Raw genomic sequence first — 16,563 nt, 5'->3', positions numbered from 1 at the left:
CAGGTTTTAAAGGAGATTTTATGTCTACCCATAATCTGTTCTCATATAGTTTGCCCAGGAGAGCCTAGCTATTTTCAGTTAAAATTGATCCACTTTTACCAGACTTGTGGTTGAACACAAAGAGTAAAGGACATGAATCTCTTAACAGCTCCTGATGGGATTGGACTACACATATCATGCTCATTTTAAAGGTGGAGTGCATCTAAAAATATACCTTTTTGAGTTTCAGAGAAATCATATTTACAGTTTCACAGAACAGAAAATGTTAAATTTGATTTGATGCTTAACACCTAAAGGGTTATTTTCAAATCACAGAAATGCTTCATGCATTCCAAAATATCTCTATGAGAAAGGATAATGATTCTAAATAATCTTAATTGTAAGAAAGCTTACTCACAAATATAAATTATTTTTTATCCAAAATTAAATTAGCATCCATTAAGTTGAAAGGTCAAATACCCTGACTAAAAATGTCTGACTCCTAAAATATTTCCAAAATCAATGAATTGTTGAATAGAGCTGATATTAGACATAGAAAAAATCCAATTCTTAATTGTTTTTTAGAATTCATCATAATTAGTTTGTGTTTTTAAAAGTTTGATCTATACACCAAACTGACTTACCTGTGGTCACAAAGGAGAGTCAGTACAATCTACTTCAGGCACTATGCATATCTTTTCTAATGAAAAATCTTGGAAATTAAAGTAAAATATGGGCAATACGTTTCTCAATAATCATTAAAGGTAGGAATTACATAAAAGTATTCCTACTTAATAATATTGTTATATAGATTATATATAACAAACTCTACAAAACAAATTCCATCTATTTTTTTTTACATTCCATAATGAATTTGACTGCTTTTCAAGAACATGAGGCATAACTTACAGTCTAGTGCAAATATATATGCTTCATTAGACACATTTCCTACTATATGATAAATTTTAGATGATGAAGATCCAATCTATATTTGTAGAATGTAGTTGACAATGTTGTTTTCCTCTTTTTCTCATTTTAAATAATAAAAAAAACTGATTAAATGTGTGTGAATGGATATTTTAATATTAAGACCAAATATTCCTGACAAAGAAAATAAAAGAAATGAAATTTAGAGGGATTGCATCCTTCTTCCCTCCCTTCCTTTCTTCCTTCTTTCTTTCATTCCTCCTTTCCTTCCTTCTTTTTTCTCTTTTCCTTCCTCCTTTCCTTTTCTTTTCCTTTTTATTAATTAATTAATTTATTTTTGGCTGCATTGGGTCTTCATTGCTGTGCATGGGCTTTCTCTGCTTGTGGCGAGCAGAGGCTACTCTTTGTTGTGGTGCACGAGCTTCTCATTGTGGTGGCTTCTTTTGTTGTGAGCACGGACTCTAGGTGTGCAGGCTCCAGTAGTTGTGGCATGTGGGCTCAGTAGTTGTGGCTCACAGGCTCTAGAGTGCAGGCTCAGTAGTTGTGGCACATGGGCTTAGTTGCTCCAAGGCATGTGGGGTCTTCCCGGACAAGGGCTCAAACCCGTGTACCCTGCATTGGCAGGTGGATCCTAACCATTGTGCCACCAGGGAAGTCCCTCTTTTCCTTTCTTTTCATTCCTCATTCATGTCTTTTTTCTCTCTTTCTTTCTTTCTTGCAACACCAAATTTATAACTAGTAGAGTTTTCAGAAAATGTTAAAAAATATATTTTTAATATTTTATTTTTTCCATTCCCACTGTAGTTTGCATTTTGTTGCATCTCCAAGGGGGATTTTCAACAATGTCTTCAGAAGAAAAATTTTCATTAAAAACCCCCAATTTCCTCAGAATTCACTTTTCATTATTATTATTATTTGTTTTACAGAATATTCTGGAACTCTTCCTGGTCTCCCTACTTCATATGCTACTTTGCTAAGAATTAAGAAGAGTTCATTTTCATCCCTCTATGGTTCAAAGACTAGACCACGATACAGCAGTCCTCCATTAGGAACACTGAGTGTTTCTTCACCGAGCTTGCGAGGGGCAGCTCAACATTATTATTCCCCCATCAATCTTTATCATTCTTCAGATGCCTTCAAACAAGATGGTAAGTGTCAAAAGAAAATTGTACCTGTTGGAGTTAAGCAGGGAAAAAAGACTTTATTCAAGACTATTGCAGTAGGAGTTAAGCCTATTGCAAAAGAGAAGAGAGCTTAAACTCAACTGTGAAACAGAAAGTGAGTTTTTAAGATCTGGAAAGGTGGAGGACATTAAGGAGGAGTTTGGCCAGTGTGATAAGGCCATCTATGTTTACTAATTGGTGCTTATTGAAGTTAGCCTCTTACCATCTTATAGAGTCTGGGAAATAGGGACCCTCTCTTTTTTGATGATTACATTTCAAAAAAAAATGGCTCCCAGGTCCTTGAGAAAGACATTCTTGGGTTTTAAAACTGGTAAGAGACTGGGTAAAGATTTACATTTCACAGAAGCCATAGTCAGGAGGAAACCTGTCAAAAGTGAAGCTGAGGAAAATGTTAAGGTCATCTTGGTCATAAGTTAGTGTTATGTTCCACACCTATTTCAAAAAATTTTTAATGTATTTAATTATAATTGCTTCCAATTCTGATTTAGGATTAAGGCTAATTTCATATACTGAAAGCAAAAATATTAAATTTCTGAAGGACAATTTGACAATGAAAATCAAGAGCCTCAAAATATTCATATCCTTCAATCTCATATTTTATTTCTAGAAATGTGTTTTGCATAAGTAAATAATAAACAATGTACACAGAGATATAAGTATATACTAAGCAGCATTTATGAGTAGAAAATAAGAAATAATTCAAATCCAACACTAAGAAATCAGTTAAATTAAGGATGACTATGCAGCTATTAACATTGTGGTTTGAACAACATTTTCTAAATGTTCTCTAACTTTGTCATTTTTGGATATATCAACAAAACAGTACAAGGCTAATTAACAGAGAGAAGCACGAGTGCTTGATTTTTACCAGGCTCTGTGTCAGTCTCTTTTGCATAGCTTATATCAATAATACTGTCAACAAACATTTGAAGTGGATATTATTACTGTCTTCTTTGGAAATGGAAACTCATGGGGGCAGATAAGTATCTTTGACAAGGTCACACTTCTAATAAGTAACCAAGTTCATTTTTATATCTACTGATTTTAAGTACAATACACTTTGGGCTATATTTCAATTATGATTGATAAAAGACTAAACATTTAGAGAAACATTTTGTAAGAACTAAACTACTTGGAAAAATCCTAGAAATTTCAAATTAGGTTGTGGTACCAAACCCAGGCAAACTCATGCCTCATGATTATGTCAGTTGTTGCCATGTGGAGCATCATCTCATAGTGCTGGCATTTAAATTTTATTTAAGTATGGTGTTCATTCCTTAAAATGTTTTATTTTTCAAAGTACTTATAAGTTTTTAAATTTCCATAATATATTCTGTGAAAAAAAATCAAGAGAATTAGGAGACAGGCCACAGCCTCCATGAAAATATTTGCAAAAAGGCACATCTGATAAATGAAAGTTATTTAAAATATACAAAGTACTTTTAAAAATCAACATAAGAACTTCAACAACATGAGTTTAAAATGGCCCCAAAACCTTAACAGACATGTCATCAAAGAAGATATGCAGATGGCAAATAATTATATGAAAAGATACACCACATCTTACATCATCACAGAAATGAAAATTAAAACAAAAATGAGATACCACTACACACTTATTAGAAGGGTCCAAATCCAGAACACTGAAAACACCAAATGCTGCTGAGGATGTGAAGCAACAGGAACTCTCATATCTTGCTGATGGGAATACAAAATAATACAGCCTCTTTGGAAGACAGTTTGGCAGTTTCTTATAAAACTAAACATACTCATCATATGGGAAAGATGGATAAACAGAGTACAAATGATTTTTAGGGCAGTGAAAATACTCTGAATGATATCATAATGATGGATATATGTCCTTATACATTTGTCCAAATCTATAGAATGTACAACACCAAGAGTGAACCCTAACATAAACTATGACTATTGGTGATTATGATGTGTTAATGTAGGTTCATCTTTGGTAAAAATGTGAGTGATGTTCATTCTGTGAGTGATGAATCATTCTGGTGAGTGATGTTGATAATGGGAGAGGGTATGCAAGTGGGGGAAAGGGAGGTAAATGAGAAATCTCTGCATTCTCATTTTGTTGTAAATTGCTCTAAAAAATAAATTATTTTTAAAAAATCCATTACATTAACTCTAATGTCATACTCATCAGGCAGAGATGTGTTAGGATTTGTCTTCTTTAGGCCTCATTCATTATTTTATAGGATGACACCAAGAGAGAATGTATTGATTGAGTGATCAGAACTATGGGATACTATTGTATTTGGTATAATTTGGCATCACCTCGTGTTCTACTCCTTTGTTCTCTTGTTCCAAATATAAGTTAATGTGGTTCGCAATGATACATAGAATACAGCTAGAAAACGTGAATTAAAACATACAAAAATGATGAAAACAGCAAATATTGAGACATAAAATGGAGCCAAGTTTGAGACTAATTCAAAGTGTCTGTATGCCTGTCATAGGTTAGTCCCATTTGTGGTAATTAGTTAAAGAAAAAGAAACTCTCATCAGTTACACATTTCCCACTCTTTTAAGGATTAAAATGAATCAGTTACTCAGTAGAAATGCAGCTATTTCTGATGCTAGATTAGACAAATTTTTCTGGAGGGTCTTCATTAACAGTTTAATATTTGATGTAATGGTCAATGATCTGAACATTATTGCTATTGTGTACATGACAATGAGTTTCATCTGCTTCAATAAAGGCAGATGAAACCCAATCATCAACAACAAAATTAGAAGTAATTATCTAAAACTGTGCTCTTCCTTTAATCTTTAATATACATACAGTCACTTGAGAGTCTTGTTAAAATACGCCCCCTTTCAACAGATCAGGAGGGGAGGGCCATATAATCTGCATTTATAAAAAGCTTCCAGGTGATGCTTACGCTGCTGGTCCGTGAACCATACTTTGAGTGGTGAGGCTCTAGGCTAGGGACCAGTTTGATATAATTTAAGTCCTTTGATGCTCTAGTTTAATCCATATTTAGAGTATCAGGCAGAATGGATAGTCTGTGTATTTTCCAAGTAATCTTCCATAAGCATTTTTTTCCCATCTGAGCATTTGATAGATCTTGGCTAGTTGTGACTTTGAGTTTGTTCTCTCTGACAAAAGCCTGACATACGGCTTTTGTCAGGTAATTCCCTTCAGCCTTAATAGAAAGTAAAGCTGGAGTTGACATGCTCTTGTGAAAAATGTGAAAACTAAGAGACTGAATAGAAAGTTATCCCACTTCTGCTCAGTGAAGCCCAAAAGTACCCCAGATAGAGTTAAGATTTTTCTGAGAAACATAAAAGTGTTGCTTGCAGATCAATTTGGGAAAGCAATTCTACTTCTGTATGTAAAACCTGGAGAAACTCTCCCACACATGCACAAGGAAATATAAAAGTACTTCACTGAAATGTAAGTTTAATAGCAAAAAAATTAAAAAAAACTCACATGTCCATCAGAAGGAGAATGGATACATAAACTGTGTTTTTCGTTCATTGAAAAATTAAGACTGTTAAAGTGAATAGACCATATCTTTATGAAACAAAATAGATATACCTCAAAATATAGTAGTTAGTGAACAAGGAAATTTACAGAATATTGCATATGATGTCATTTATGTAAAAAATAAAAATATAATATTCATGGATAACTATATATAATACAATTTTTAATATATGAACTTGAGACAGCAAGTGACTATAGCGTTTACCTCTGAGGACAAAGGGAAAAGAAGTGCAGGTAAATGGTACCAGGATAGGGAAGACAGATGACCTCAACAGTGTGATATTTTATTTCTTAAAATATAAAATATGAAAATAATATGGTGACACCTGTAGTAGGTAGACTATAAAACAGGTCACAGTGATTTCCACCTGCTGGTATTTACAGTGTAATCCCTTTTCTTCCACTGTGGGCTGAAGCTAGTAACCTATTTCTGGAGAATAGATTATGACAACAGTAATGGAATATAACTATATGACTTTCAACATTAGGTTACAAAAGACTCTGGCTTTCATCTGACTTCTGTTCCAAAGGAAAATGTTTAATTTGGGCCTGAGTAAACAAATCTTGACTGATTATGGGGACTAGGTGCCTAAAAAGAGTACCAACCTGTTGAGATAATCACAAGATAACACAGAAAAATAAAATAGATGAAACTTATAAAGAAAACCTTAAAATCACAATATTGTGAGAAGAATGCTCTGTAGCAAATATAGAAGTATGGTGAGGACATCAACAAAATGAACAAAAGTTATATGTTTATTATGTCACAACCTTTGTGGGTCAGGAAGACAGATGTGGTTTAACTGTCCTCTGGTTCTGTGTCTTTCACAAGGTGAGACTCCTGTTTTATCTCAAGGCTCACATAGGTACAGATCCACTTGTAAGCTCACTTACCTCACATAATTGTTCACAGGACTCAGTTGCTGAGGGCGGTTGGACTGAGTGTCATTGGCTTTGGCCAGAGGTCATTCTCAGGGGGCCTCTCTATAGGGTAGCGCAAAACATGGTAGCTGATTTCCGACAGCAGGAGCAAGTCAGAGCAAGAGAAGGCAAACAAGGAGGCTACCAGAAAAGTACAACAGTGAGTCACAGAAATTTGGTTGAGGTGAGGAAGTAGAGCCAGGGAAATAAATAAAAAATTTTGAGCTGGACTCAAGAAAGGGAGAAGAGAAATGGAGAGTACCTGAAAGAGAGAATGCTGTTCATTGGAGCTGAGCAATCAGAGAAGTCATCTGATTGTCATTTTTCTTTCAACCTGATACTATTTTGGATAATGACTATGATCACTTCAAATTATGCCAGTGAAATGTTCCCTATACCAAGAGGTATTATGTAGTTTTAAAAAATTTAGTTGTTAATAGTTACTCTAAAGTAGTTGTTTGAATGCAAGCAATGTCATTTAATTGATTTTAAAAATTGACTAAAGTTTAAATTGGAAATTCTCATGGTAATATAGGTTAATTGAAAGCCCTTATGAGTCAGCACCTCAAACACCTGCAAAACATGTCCTAGTTTTGGATTTTGCAATGTAGACAAGGACTATTAACCACTGCTGACACTATACCTGTTCCTCCCATTATAAATGAACATCCAATAACTTGGTCTTTGACTTAATCTCTTCTGGTTATTGTGGTTTTAGTGGGAGTAAACTAAGTGTAGGGTTCATTTTATTCTTCCATATGTGATGAGATGGTTAGGTAAGATATTTTATCTTCCTTGCAGAGAGACAGTCAGGATTAAGAATGATTCTTACTAGAAAGTTTAGGCTTTTACTGGTGAAGCCATTCTTGGGATTCAGAGACTACAAATGCTACCTCAGGTGGAAAAACAATGTGGTTCTTAAAAGTAGCTGAAGCAAGTTATTTTTTGCTAAGTTTAAGTACATAATTTTGGATATATTTAATTCTATCAATGATAAGTACCACCTGAAATTTATGTAGCACTCTGAATCTACCCAGCTTTTGGAGTTTCTACCACTGGCTTCTGACGTCTGGAAGAGTCCTGCAAACTACCAGATTTGTTGCCTCACATTCTCAATACCTTTGGCTGAATTTCATTGTTGATGTGGGTTATTTCCAGATTAGACTTGGAACATGAGCAATGGCATCATGACTCATAGTGGTCTCTGTGTTGACAATTTTCTGTTGTTTCCTCAAAGTAGCCTTTGCTGATAAATTGTCTTGGAGGACTAAATAAAAAAATTAAATGATCTTTTATGAGAATAAGTGTTCCCTCTGGGCAGGGAAAAAGGCATTTCAGTTGGATGATATACTCTTATATAAATCAGATGACTCCAGTTTCTCTCAGTTTAAAAACCATCTTTTAATAAAAGACTTACCATTTCATGACTATTCATTGAAACTTTGATTTTATTGCTTTATGGTATTCTTAATTTTTAGAGCTATTGTTATTAGTTTTTGTTAGTATGCTTTTCTCTCCAATTTAACTATATTCCATTTGAGGAAAGACCATCTTGTATATTCCTCTTTTTTTCTCTTTCAGCACTTAGAGCAGTGCAAGCTTAGTTGGAGCTTAACAAATATTGTTTAATTAAAGAGGCATGTACTTGAGGAATTTGAAGTCTGAATTTAGGCTAAATTTCTACACCATGACAGAATATTTGCCTGAAGATTTTTAAGCTAAACTGTGTTTATTTTTATTATAAATGAAAAGGAGGGAAAAACAATGTCTTCCATCTGTTGACAAGGTGGCTTTGTGGTTTGACATCTTCTGAACGTTGTATGGGGTCAGTACATTTTGATTCTTCTCATAAGTGATAGTGCCTCTGAATCAGCTGACCTTTCTTTTATAGCCACATTAAAAATGATGAAAACATCTATTAGACTCTCAATATATAGTATGTGCACAACATAATACTACTACCCATGAAACATTCATCACAAAGCTTTTTAATAAATCATGCTCTTCAATTCTTAGGAATCCTTGAAAGATTTATAATGACAGTTTACACTTGTTTACCTTTCATAAAGAAACTTAATTTCAGTGTTAAAAGGCAACTTAAAGAAAGGTTTGGATATTTTCTTTAAGAATTCATCTTATATTCTCACAAACTGTGAAAAGTGTTACTCACATTGTAACTGTGGATGTCATCATAAAATGCAATTTCTAATTAAACATTTCAAAATTTCTGGAAATTATCACATAAAATATATCAATGATCATTAAAAATGAATTTGGTTTAATTGTATTGAACATGACATGTTGTTATTTCCTCTAGACCATAATACTGATATGCTTAGTTCACATTACATGAATAAGCTAGATGAGGCCATTAATTAGAGGTAACCAGTAGGTGGAGAGCATTGGGTCTGGCACTAGGCCTAATCTTTGAGAAAAATGGACAAAGAAATAATTGTTTAAAAGAGGATTTAAGTCAGAAAGGCAAGTTTAGAATCTAGGTAGACATGGTAATGTCTGGTCATGATTCAGGAAAAAATTGAAAACATAATGTTTTAACACCAAGAAACAAGGCTTCCTTAGGGAACCTGGTTGTAGAAGTCTCAGATAAGGTGATACTTAAAACCCTCCTGCAGGAAGAAAGTTAGTATCTGGGTAGCCTATCAATAAGTGACAGAAATTTCAAAAAGGATTAGAAGAAATGAGATATCAGCTTGATCCTAAGACAGGACTGTACAAGGGAAACCAAAGTCTCCATAAGCAAAACGACATACCAGTGCTTCAAACGCTCCACTGGAATTAGGGTAGTAGATGGACTCCAGGGTCATCATTTCACAGTAGAACTTCATCCTCCTATTTAGGCATCTCTGATGAAAGACTACTGTCAATACAGTGCTAACTTTAGGCTCTGGTTTATTGCTCTGGTCTGATTCTACGAAGGGGTTGTACCTCCACTTTAGAGGTGTTTTTAAAATTTGTGGAGTAGTTTTGATTGCCTTAATTTTGATTCAAGGATGCTACTTTAATTTAGAAAGTGGAGAATAGGAGTACTAAATGACCTATACTTACAGTATGCTTAAGTGTCCTTCTAAACTTTCACATTAGTGAAAATTCTCTTTAAAACTTTCTGAGGCAAGAATCTAACTCTGTACTTTATTATATGCAAGGTATTTTTGGTACATAATGGAAATGTCAATGAAAAACGTGTAAATTACAGCAAGATTATATTTAGCTTTGTTAAGAACTTTAACAGAATTTGTTGACCATTTAGAAAATCACATCACCTAACACCAATAACACTCATAAAATTTGATTGATCTATACTACACTTAGATCAGTTTGTCTTTGTAGCTGTTACCTTCATGGGGATTTTACCAACAAAAACAAACTTTGATTACTTCTTTATATCTCCTATTACAATTGTTCTTGAAAATTTACATATTGAATTCAATACTATTTTATAATGTTACTTATTTTTTATTTTATCCCTTCATTAGATTAAAAAAATGCATATAGGTAGGTTAGAATATCCATTAATTTAAGAATCATAAGAGGAAAATTATAAAATACTTGTTATTAAAAGAATTTGATAACCACGAACCTAAAGATGGATGTGCAGCACTTTTTCCTAACTGTCTGAAGATATATTGCTTCCATGGATGCAAAACCCTTGGGAAGAATATATGCTTCCCTTAGAGAAGACTGTCACCTACCCAGGTGAGTGAGCCTTAAATTGCCATGTGATTTTCCTACAGAGGGCAAGATCAATATCCCATAACACAAAATTGGTTCAAATGCAGAGACTAATAATGCTATACATATACCAAAAAGTGTTTATTATTCACATCATGAAGCTTTCTGATGAGAACAGGATAGGATGGTAGGAAAATGGCTTGAACAAGGAATGGGTTGCATTAGTTTTTGTTGTGGTTGGGAAGTGGGGCTGGGGTGAGAGTTCTTATGTGGGCTTGGGTTTTCGTGCTATGAACTTTCATACTTGAGTCAAGGGAGGGATGCATATCATCTTTCCCTGAGGTGAAGCAAAAGGAAAAAAATGACTGGTGGGGCTTGAAAGCCATCTACAGTCAAAGATCAAAAATGAAGTCAGACTTGATTACATGACTGTACAGTGTAAGTCAACCACGTAAAAATGCAAAACAAGAAGCATAACATCCACATAATATAAATGTCTAAATAATAACACTGGACCTTCTAGAAAGGTTAACAAAATAGGATTTAGAAATAGAGACACAGGATGAAAACCTGTTTTCAGAATTTGGGCATGTGAAGAAGGACTGGGATTAAGGATTAAGTAGAAAACTAGTTATAAAAACTGGAGCACTATAACTGATATAGCTAGATATGAGGTGGAATGGTTGAATATCTCCTGTCATAGGCCCATGGCCTGAGACTATACTTAACTAAGTAGTACTCCAAAGACCTGAACTCGGTAAGGAGAATATAAGCAGGACTCTAAAATCGAATGATATATACTTCAGTGACCATTGCTTCCTAATCAAATTATATCTTCATTAAAAGCTTTAAAATTATTTTGCTTTTAAATGTAATATTAATCAAGGCAAGGTAATTCTGTATGCTATAATAAATAATTTGACACAATAAATGTTTATTTCTATTCATATCCCATTCCACTTCATTCTTCAATGAATGGTTCTCCATGTGGTGAGTTTGGGAACCATCTAATATTTTGATATCTATTAGGATCTCACTGGCACCTACTGCTTTTTTAACTTCAGCTAATTTACAGGTGAAGAGAGAGCGTGGAGGGCTATGCAGGATTTTTGTGATGAGTCCTGGATTTCACACATATTATTTCGGTCCAGAAGCAAGTCACATTGGAGTCCCAGTCCAATCATAGGAAAGGTTAAAAAAGTATTCTAGTGTTCTTAGGAAGAATAAATGGGATTATTGAGCATCTATTCATGTCACACATGAATAGACAAAACCTATCAAATATAATTGTGTGCTAATGATGACATAAAAGTTCACTGTAGATGATTATTTTGACATTGAGTATAAGTATACGCTTAAAATACTCTTCTTCATTTATTAATTGATTATGATTCAAATCATTCAAGGTCAGTCTATTGGTTATATTAAAACAAATTTGTTTTTCAATAAATTAAAGTTTAAAGTTAAAAATATCATTTTTGTTAATTTCTTATTCTACATAATATTCTGTCTGAGGAACATAAGATATTCATGGTACAGCCTTCATATTCTAATCTTAATGACAATTTCCATAAATTAAGCAAGGTATTATTGATGTACTAATCAACTCAATTATGATAAAATTTTAAGTAAAGTGTATTTATTTTAGAACAAAATTGTATCAAAAGATGTCTTCATCTAGGACATAAACTTATGTTACTTATTTAAGACATATTTTATTTTTGAGAATCCTAACAATAAAACAGTAATTTGTTAAGACTTCATACATTACTAGAAGTGATGAAGCTAAAACTGGTTAAATATCCTAGAGATTATTAGAATGGAAAGATTATCCTTCTAATTCTAAATGTTTAAGGCTCAATAAAATTTAAATAAAGCATTTTCATTCTCCCAAGTATTATTATTTGTAAATGATATTTTTATTCTTTACTTTTCTTGGGGAGTTCATAGATTTCATAGTTATGTTTTGTCTTAAACACATTTTCATATAAGTAATAGAGGGAGATAAAAAATAGTTTGTTAATTATCTATTCCTGTGTAAAAATTACCTCAGAACTTAACAAATTAAAACAATAATCTTTCATTTTCTCACAGAGACTGTGGGTCTGGAATCTGTGGGTGGTTTAGGTGGGTGGTTCTGGCTTAAGTTCTCTCATGAGATGAAATGTCAGTCAAGCTGTTGATTGTAGCTGCATTCACCTTTGAAGGACTGACTGAAGGAAGTTCCACTTGAAAACACACTCGTGGTTGTTAGTAGACCACAGTCCCTTGTTGGTTGTTGGCCAAGACAACAGGTTTGTCTTGTGAGGATCCCTCCATAACCTGAAAAATTGTACTCAGGATATAACAATTGTCTTCCTCTGAGGAAGTGACTGACAATAATATTGGAAGAACAGTTTAAAGAACCCATACATGAAGTCAAAGTACATATGACAAGATAACAGAAAATGATAAGAAGTAATCCTTAGAGCTCAGGAAACAAATGGAAGAGACAAAGGGAACCATTAAAGAGTTGAAACCCTAATTATTGGTAATATAAAGGCAACTAGAGCTCAGGAAACAAGTAGGAGAGACAAATAAAACCATTAAAGAGTTGAAACAATCATTATTGGTAATATAGAAGCAACTGAAAAGATAGGAGCATAGCAAACAAATTAGAAGTCAAACAAATAGGAAAATAATAAAAGTATAAAACTTGTTAGAGAGATGATAGAGCAGACAGTTATTTAAAAAGCCAACGTATGTTTAAGTGGTATGAGGAGAATAAAACAAATGAAGAAGAAATATTCCCAAAAAAGAAAGTTTTGAGGAGGGAAATAAAGATGGTTGAGTAAGAATATGTGGAGCTTACCTCCCCCAACAAATACACAAAAACGTACATCTCGTGTGGAACTCACTGAAAATGAACTAGAAACTAGCAAGACTCTGATACAACCAAGGATATAAGAAAGATGAAGATGCAGTTGGGTAGGAAGGGAAGAAAAGCAATTGGGTCAAGGTCTGTGCCACTGGAAGGGACTCAGAGGACAAGGGAGATTACACGGGTATACACCCACCCTGGGGAGTGAGCGGCTCAAGCCACAGATTTGGTGTCCCTGTGCTGAAGTCCCATGCAGAGGAGACAAGCCCTCTTGGCTGGTTGGAAGGCCTTTGGATCAGATAGAATATCTGGAAAAGCCTGCACTCCACTTGTGAGGAGTGTGCACACTCTAACTAGACCCCAAGGCAGAGCAGAGAGGGTCCTACTCTAGTGGCTGCAGGTTTCCCATGACCGACCACCTTGTGGTGCATACCACAGCCCAAGTCAAGCAAGCACTCTGGTCCCACTCACTCCATGGCACAGTGCAGTGCTGGATCTGGAGCAGCTTGATTGGGGAAAGGACTCTACCATGGGATGCAGAAGCTATCTGGTCCCAGGGCAGAGCCCAGGGAGGGTGGCAGCAGCCATAGTAGGCATTTCCTCAGGCAGTGTCCCAAAAGCTGCCTAGATCTCTGACAGTGACAGCTCCACCACAGCTAATCTCCCAACATGTGCTTAGAGTCCATGTGGGTTCTACCAGCCCTGTGAAGTGACTCCACAACAGTGAGAGGGTGATGGGAGAAACAGAGGCAGGGGGCAATGATTAGCTGTGAGAGACAAAGGGAAGTTGCACACAAGGTTGCATCTGAGCAGAGCCACATTCGCCTACACAGACAGCACATGGACCTCTGTTTGCACATGGGCCCTACTTGCTTCAGCACTCCCCTCTTCTGGGGCAAAGGTCCTGGTATGGGGAGAGAGAATAATACACACTAAGGGAACAGAGCCACTTTGAGCCCGATCCTCAGGGCTTCTGCTCCAGTAACTTGGGATCAGACCCTACCCCTGACAGTCTGGTGATAGCCACTGATCAGAGAGGAAGTCTTGCCTTATACCCAGTGCCACCTTTAGCTCCTGAATCTCCAGCCCCAGCCGCTACCAAGGTGACAGCTACCAGCACACCTTGAGGAAAGATGTGACTGGCGTCCACTTCAGATCCAGCCATCCTACCAAAAGCATTAGGCATACACAGTCTGCATAGGGAGGTTCCCACATGAGAACACCACTTCAAGACTGTAGTAGGTAATTATTTCACCTAAATTCATAGAGACAGAGAAAATTAAGTAAAATGAAAAGATAGAGGAACTATTCTCAATTGAAAGAACAAGAAAATACCCCTGAAAAACAAATAAACAGAAATAATTTGCCAGTTAAAGAATTCAAAGTATTGGTAATAAAAATGTTAACTGAATTAGGAAAAATAATTGATCTAACCACTGAACATTTTAACAAGGAACTAGAAAATATAAAAAAGACCCAATCAAAAATAAATAAGTCAGTATATGAAATACAAAACACCTTAGAAGGAATGAATGGCAGAGTAAGTGATATAGAATAACAAATAAGTTATCTGGAAGATAGAATAATGAAAGAAATAGAACAGGAAAAATAAAAATAAATTTTATAAAATGAAAGCAATTAAAGAGATCTCTGACCCAAATAAACAAAATAGAAATGAAAGACGAGAAATGACAAATGATATCACAGAGATACAAAAAAAAATAAGAGAATGCTATGAACAGTTATATGCCCACAAATTGGACAACCTAGAAGAAATGAACAAATTTTTAGAAAGATACAAACTGCCCAGACGGAATCAAGAAAATCAGACTATTTGAACAGACTGATCACCAATATTGAAATTGAATTTGTAATTAAAAAACTCCCTGCAAACAAAGCCCATCAAGTACTGGATGGTTTCACAGGGGAATTCTACAAGACACATAAAGTGGAACTAATACCTATCCTTCTCAAACTATTCCCAAAACTGAAGAGGATGGAACACTCCAAAATTCATCATATGAGGTTACAACAACGCTGATACCAAGACCAGATAATAACACTACAAAAAAAGAAAATTATAGGCCAATATGTTTGATGAGTATACATACAAATATACTGAAGAAAATATTAGCAAACTGAATATGATAATATCTTAAAAGGATCATACACCATGATTAAGTCAGATTTATTCCAGGAACACAAGGACAGTTCAACATTTGCAAATCAACTTTTTATACTCTGATTGCTGTGTTTAAAACTTCCAAAACTATGTTAAATAATAGTGGTGAGAGTGAGCATCCTTGTCTTGTTCCTGATTTTAGAGGAAATGCTTTCAGTTTTTCACCACTGAGAACAATGTTGGCTGTGGGTTTGTCATATACGGCCTTTATTATGTTGAGGTAAAGTTCCCTCTATGCCTACTTCTGGAGAGTTTCTATCATAAACGGGTGTTGAATTTTGTCAAATGATTTTTCTTCATCTATTGAGATGATCATATGGTTTTTATACTTCAGTTTGTTAATATGGTGTATTACATTAATTGATCTGCATATATTGAAGAATCCTTGAGTTCCTGGGATAAACCCCACTTGATCATGGTGTGTGATCCATTTAATGTGCTGTTGGATTCTGCTTGCTAGTATTTTGTTGAGGATTTTTGCATCTATGTTCATCAGTGATATTGGTCTGTAATTTTCTATTTTTTATGACATCTTTGGCTGGTTTTGGTATCAGGGTAATGATGGCCTTGTAGAATGAGTTTGGGAGTGTTCCTCCCTCTGCTATATTTTGGAAGAGTTTAAGAAGGATAGGTGTTCGCTCTTCTCTAAATATTTGTTAGAATTCACCTGTGAAGCCATCTGGTCCTGGGCTTTTGTTTGTTGGATGATTTTTAATCACAGTTTCAATTTCAGTGCTTGTGATTGGTCTGTTCATATTTTCCCCTTTTTCCTCGTTCAGTCTCAGAAGATTGTGCTTTTCTAAGAATTTGTCCATTTCTTCCAGGTTGTCCATTTTATTAGCATATAGTTGCATGTAGTAGTCTGTCATGATTCTTTGCATTTCTGCAGTGTCAGTTGTTACTTCACTTTTTTCATTTCTAATTCTGTTGATTTGAGTCTTCACCCGTTTTTTCTTGTTGAGTCTGGCTAGTAGTTTATCAATTTCGTTTATTTTCTGAAACAACCAGCTTTTAGTTTTATTGACATTTGCTCTTGTTTCCTTCTTTTTTTTTCATTTATTTCTAATCTGATCTTTATGATTTCTTTCTTTCTGCTAACTCTGTTGGTTTTTTTTTTTGTTGTTGTTCTTCTTCTTTCTCTAATCACTTTAGATGTAAGGTTAGGTTGTTTATTTGAGATTTTTCTTGTTTCTTGAGGTAGGATTGTATTGCTATAAATTTCCCTCTTAGAACTGCTTTTGCTGCATCCCATAGGTTATGGGTCATCATGTTTTCATTGTTATTTGTTTCTATGTATTTTTTGATTCCC

General features: G+C 34.7%; 1 protein-coding gene across 3 annotated transcripts in view; it reads left to right on the top strand.

Moving 5' to 3' along the window:
• CNTN5 (contactin 5) overlaps positions 1-16,563 on the top strand; it is a gene marked incomplete at both ends in the record, with an annotated part of 772,249 nt that overhangs the window by 262,299 nt on the left and 493,387 nt on the right. The window contains one exon of one of the 3 annotated variants that reach the window (XM_079707895.1): positions 1,833-2,054. The exons of the other annotated variants lie outside the window; for them this stretch is intronic. Coding sequence (XP_079564021.1) covers positions 1,833-2,054 — 222 coding nt within the window. The remainder of the gene's footprint in view (positions 1-1,832; positions 2,055-16,563) is intronic. 3 annotated transcript variants of the gene reach the window in all.

This window comes from Hyperoodon ampullatus (assembly GCF_949752795.1).
Source record: "Hyperoodon ampullatus genome assembly, chromosome: 7".
NCBI classification, from domain to species: Eukaryota; Metazoa; Chordata; class Mammalia; order Artiodactyla; family Ziphiidae; genus Hyperoodon; species Hyperoodon ampullatus.
Note: the sequence above shows the minus strand (reverse complement) of the source record. Positions and strands in the feature narration are given on the sequence as shown.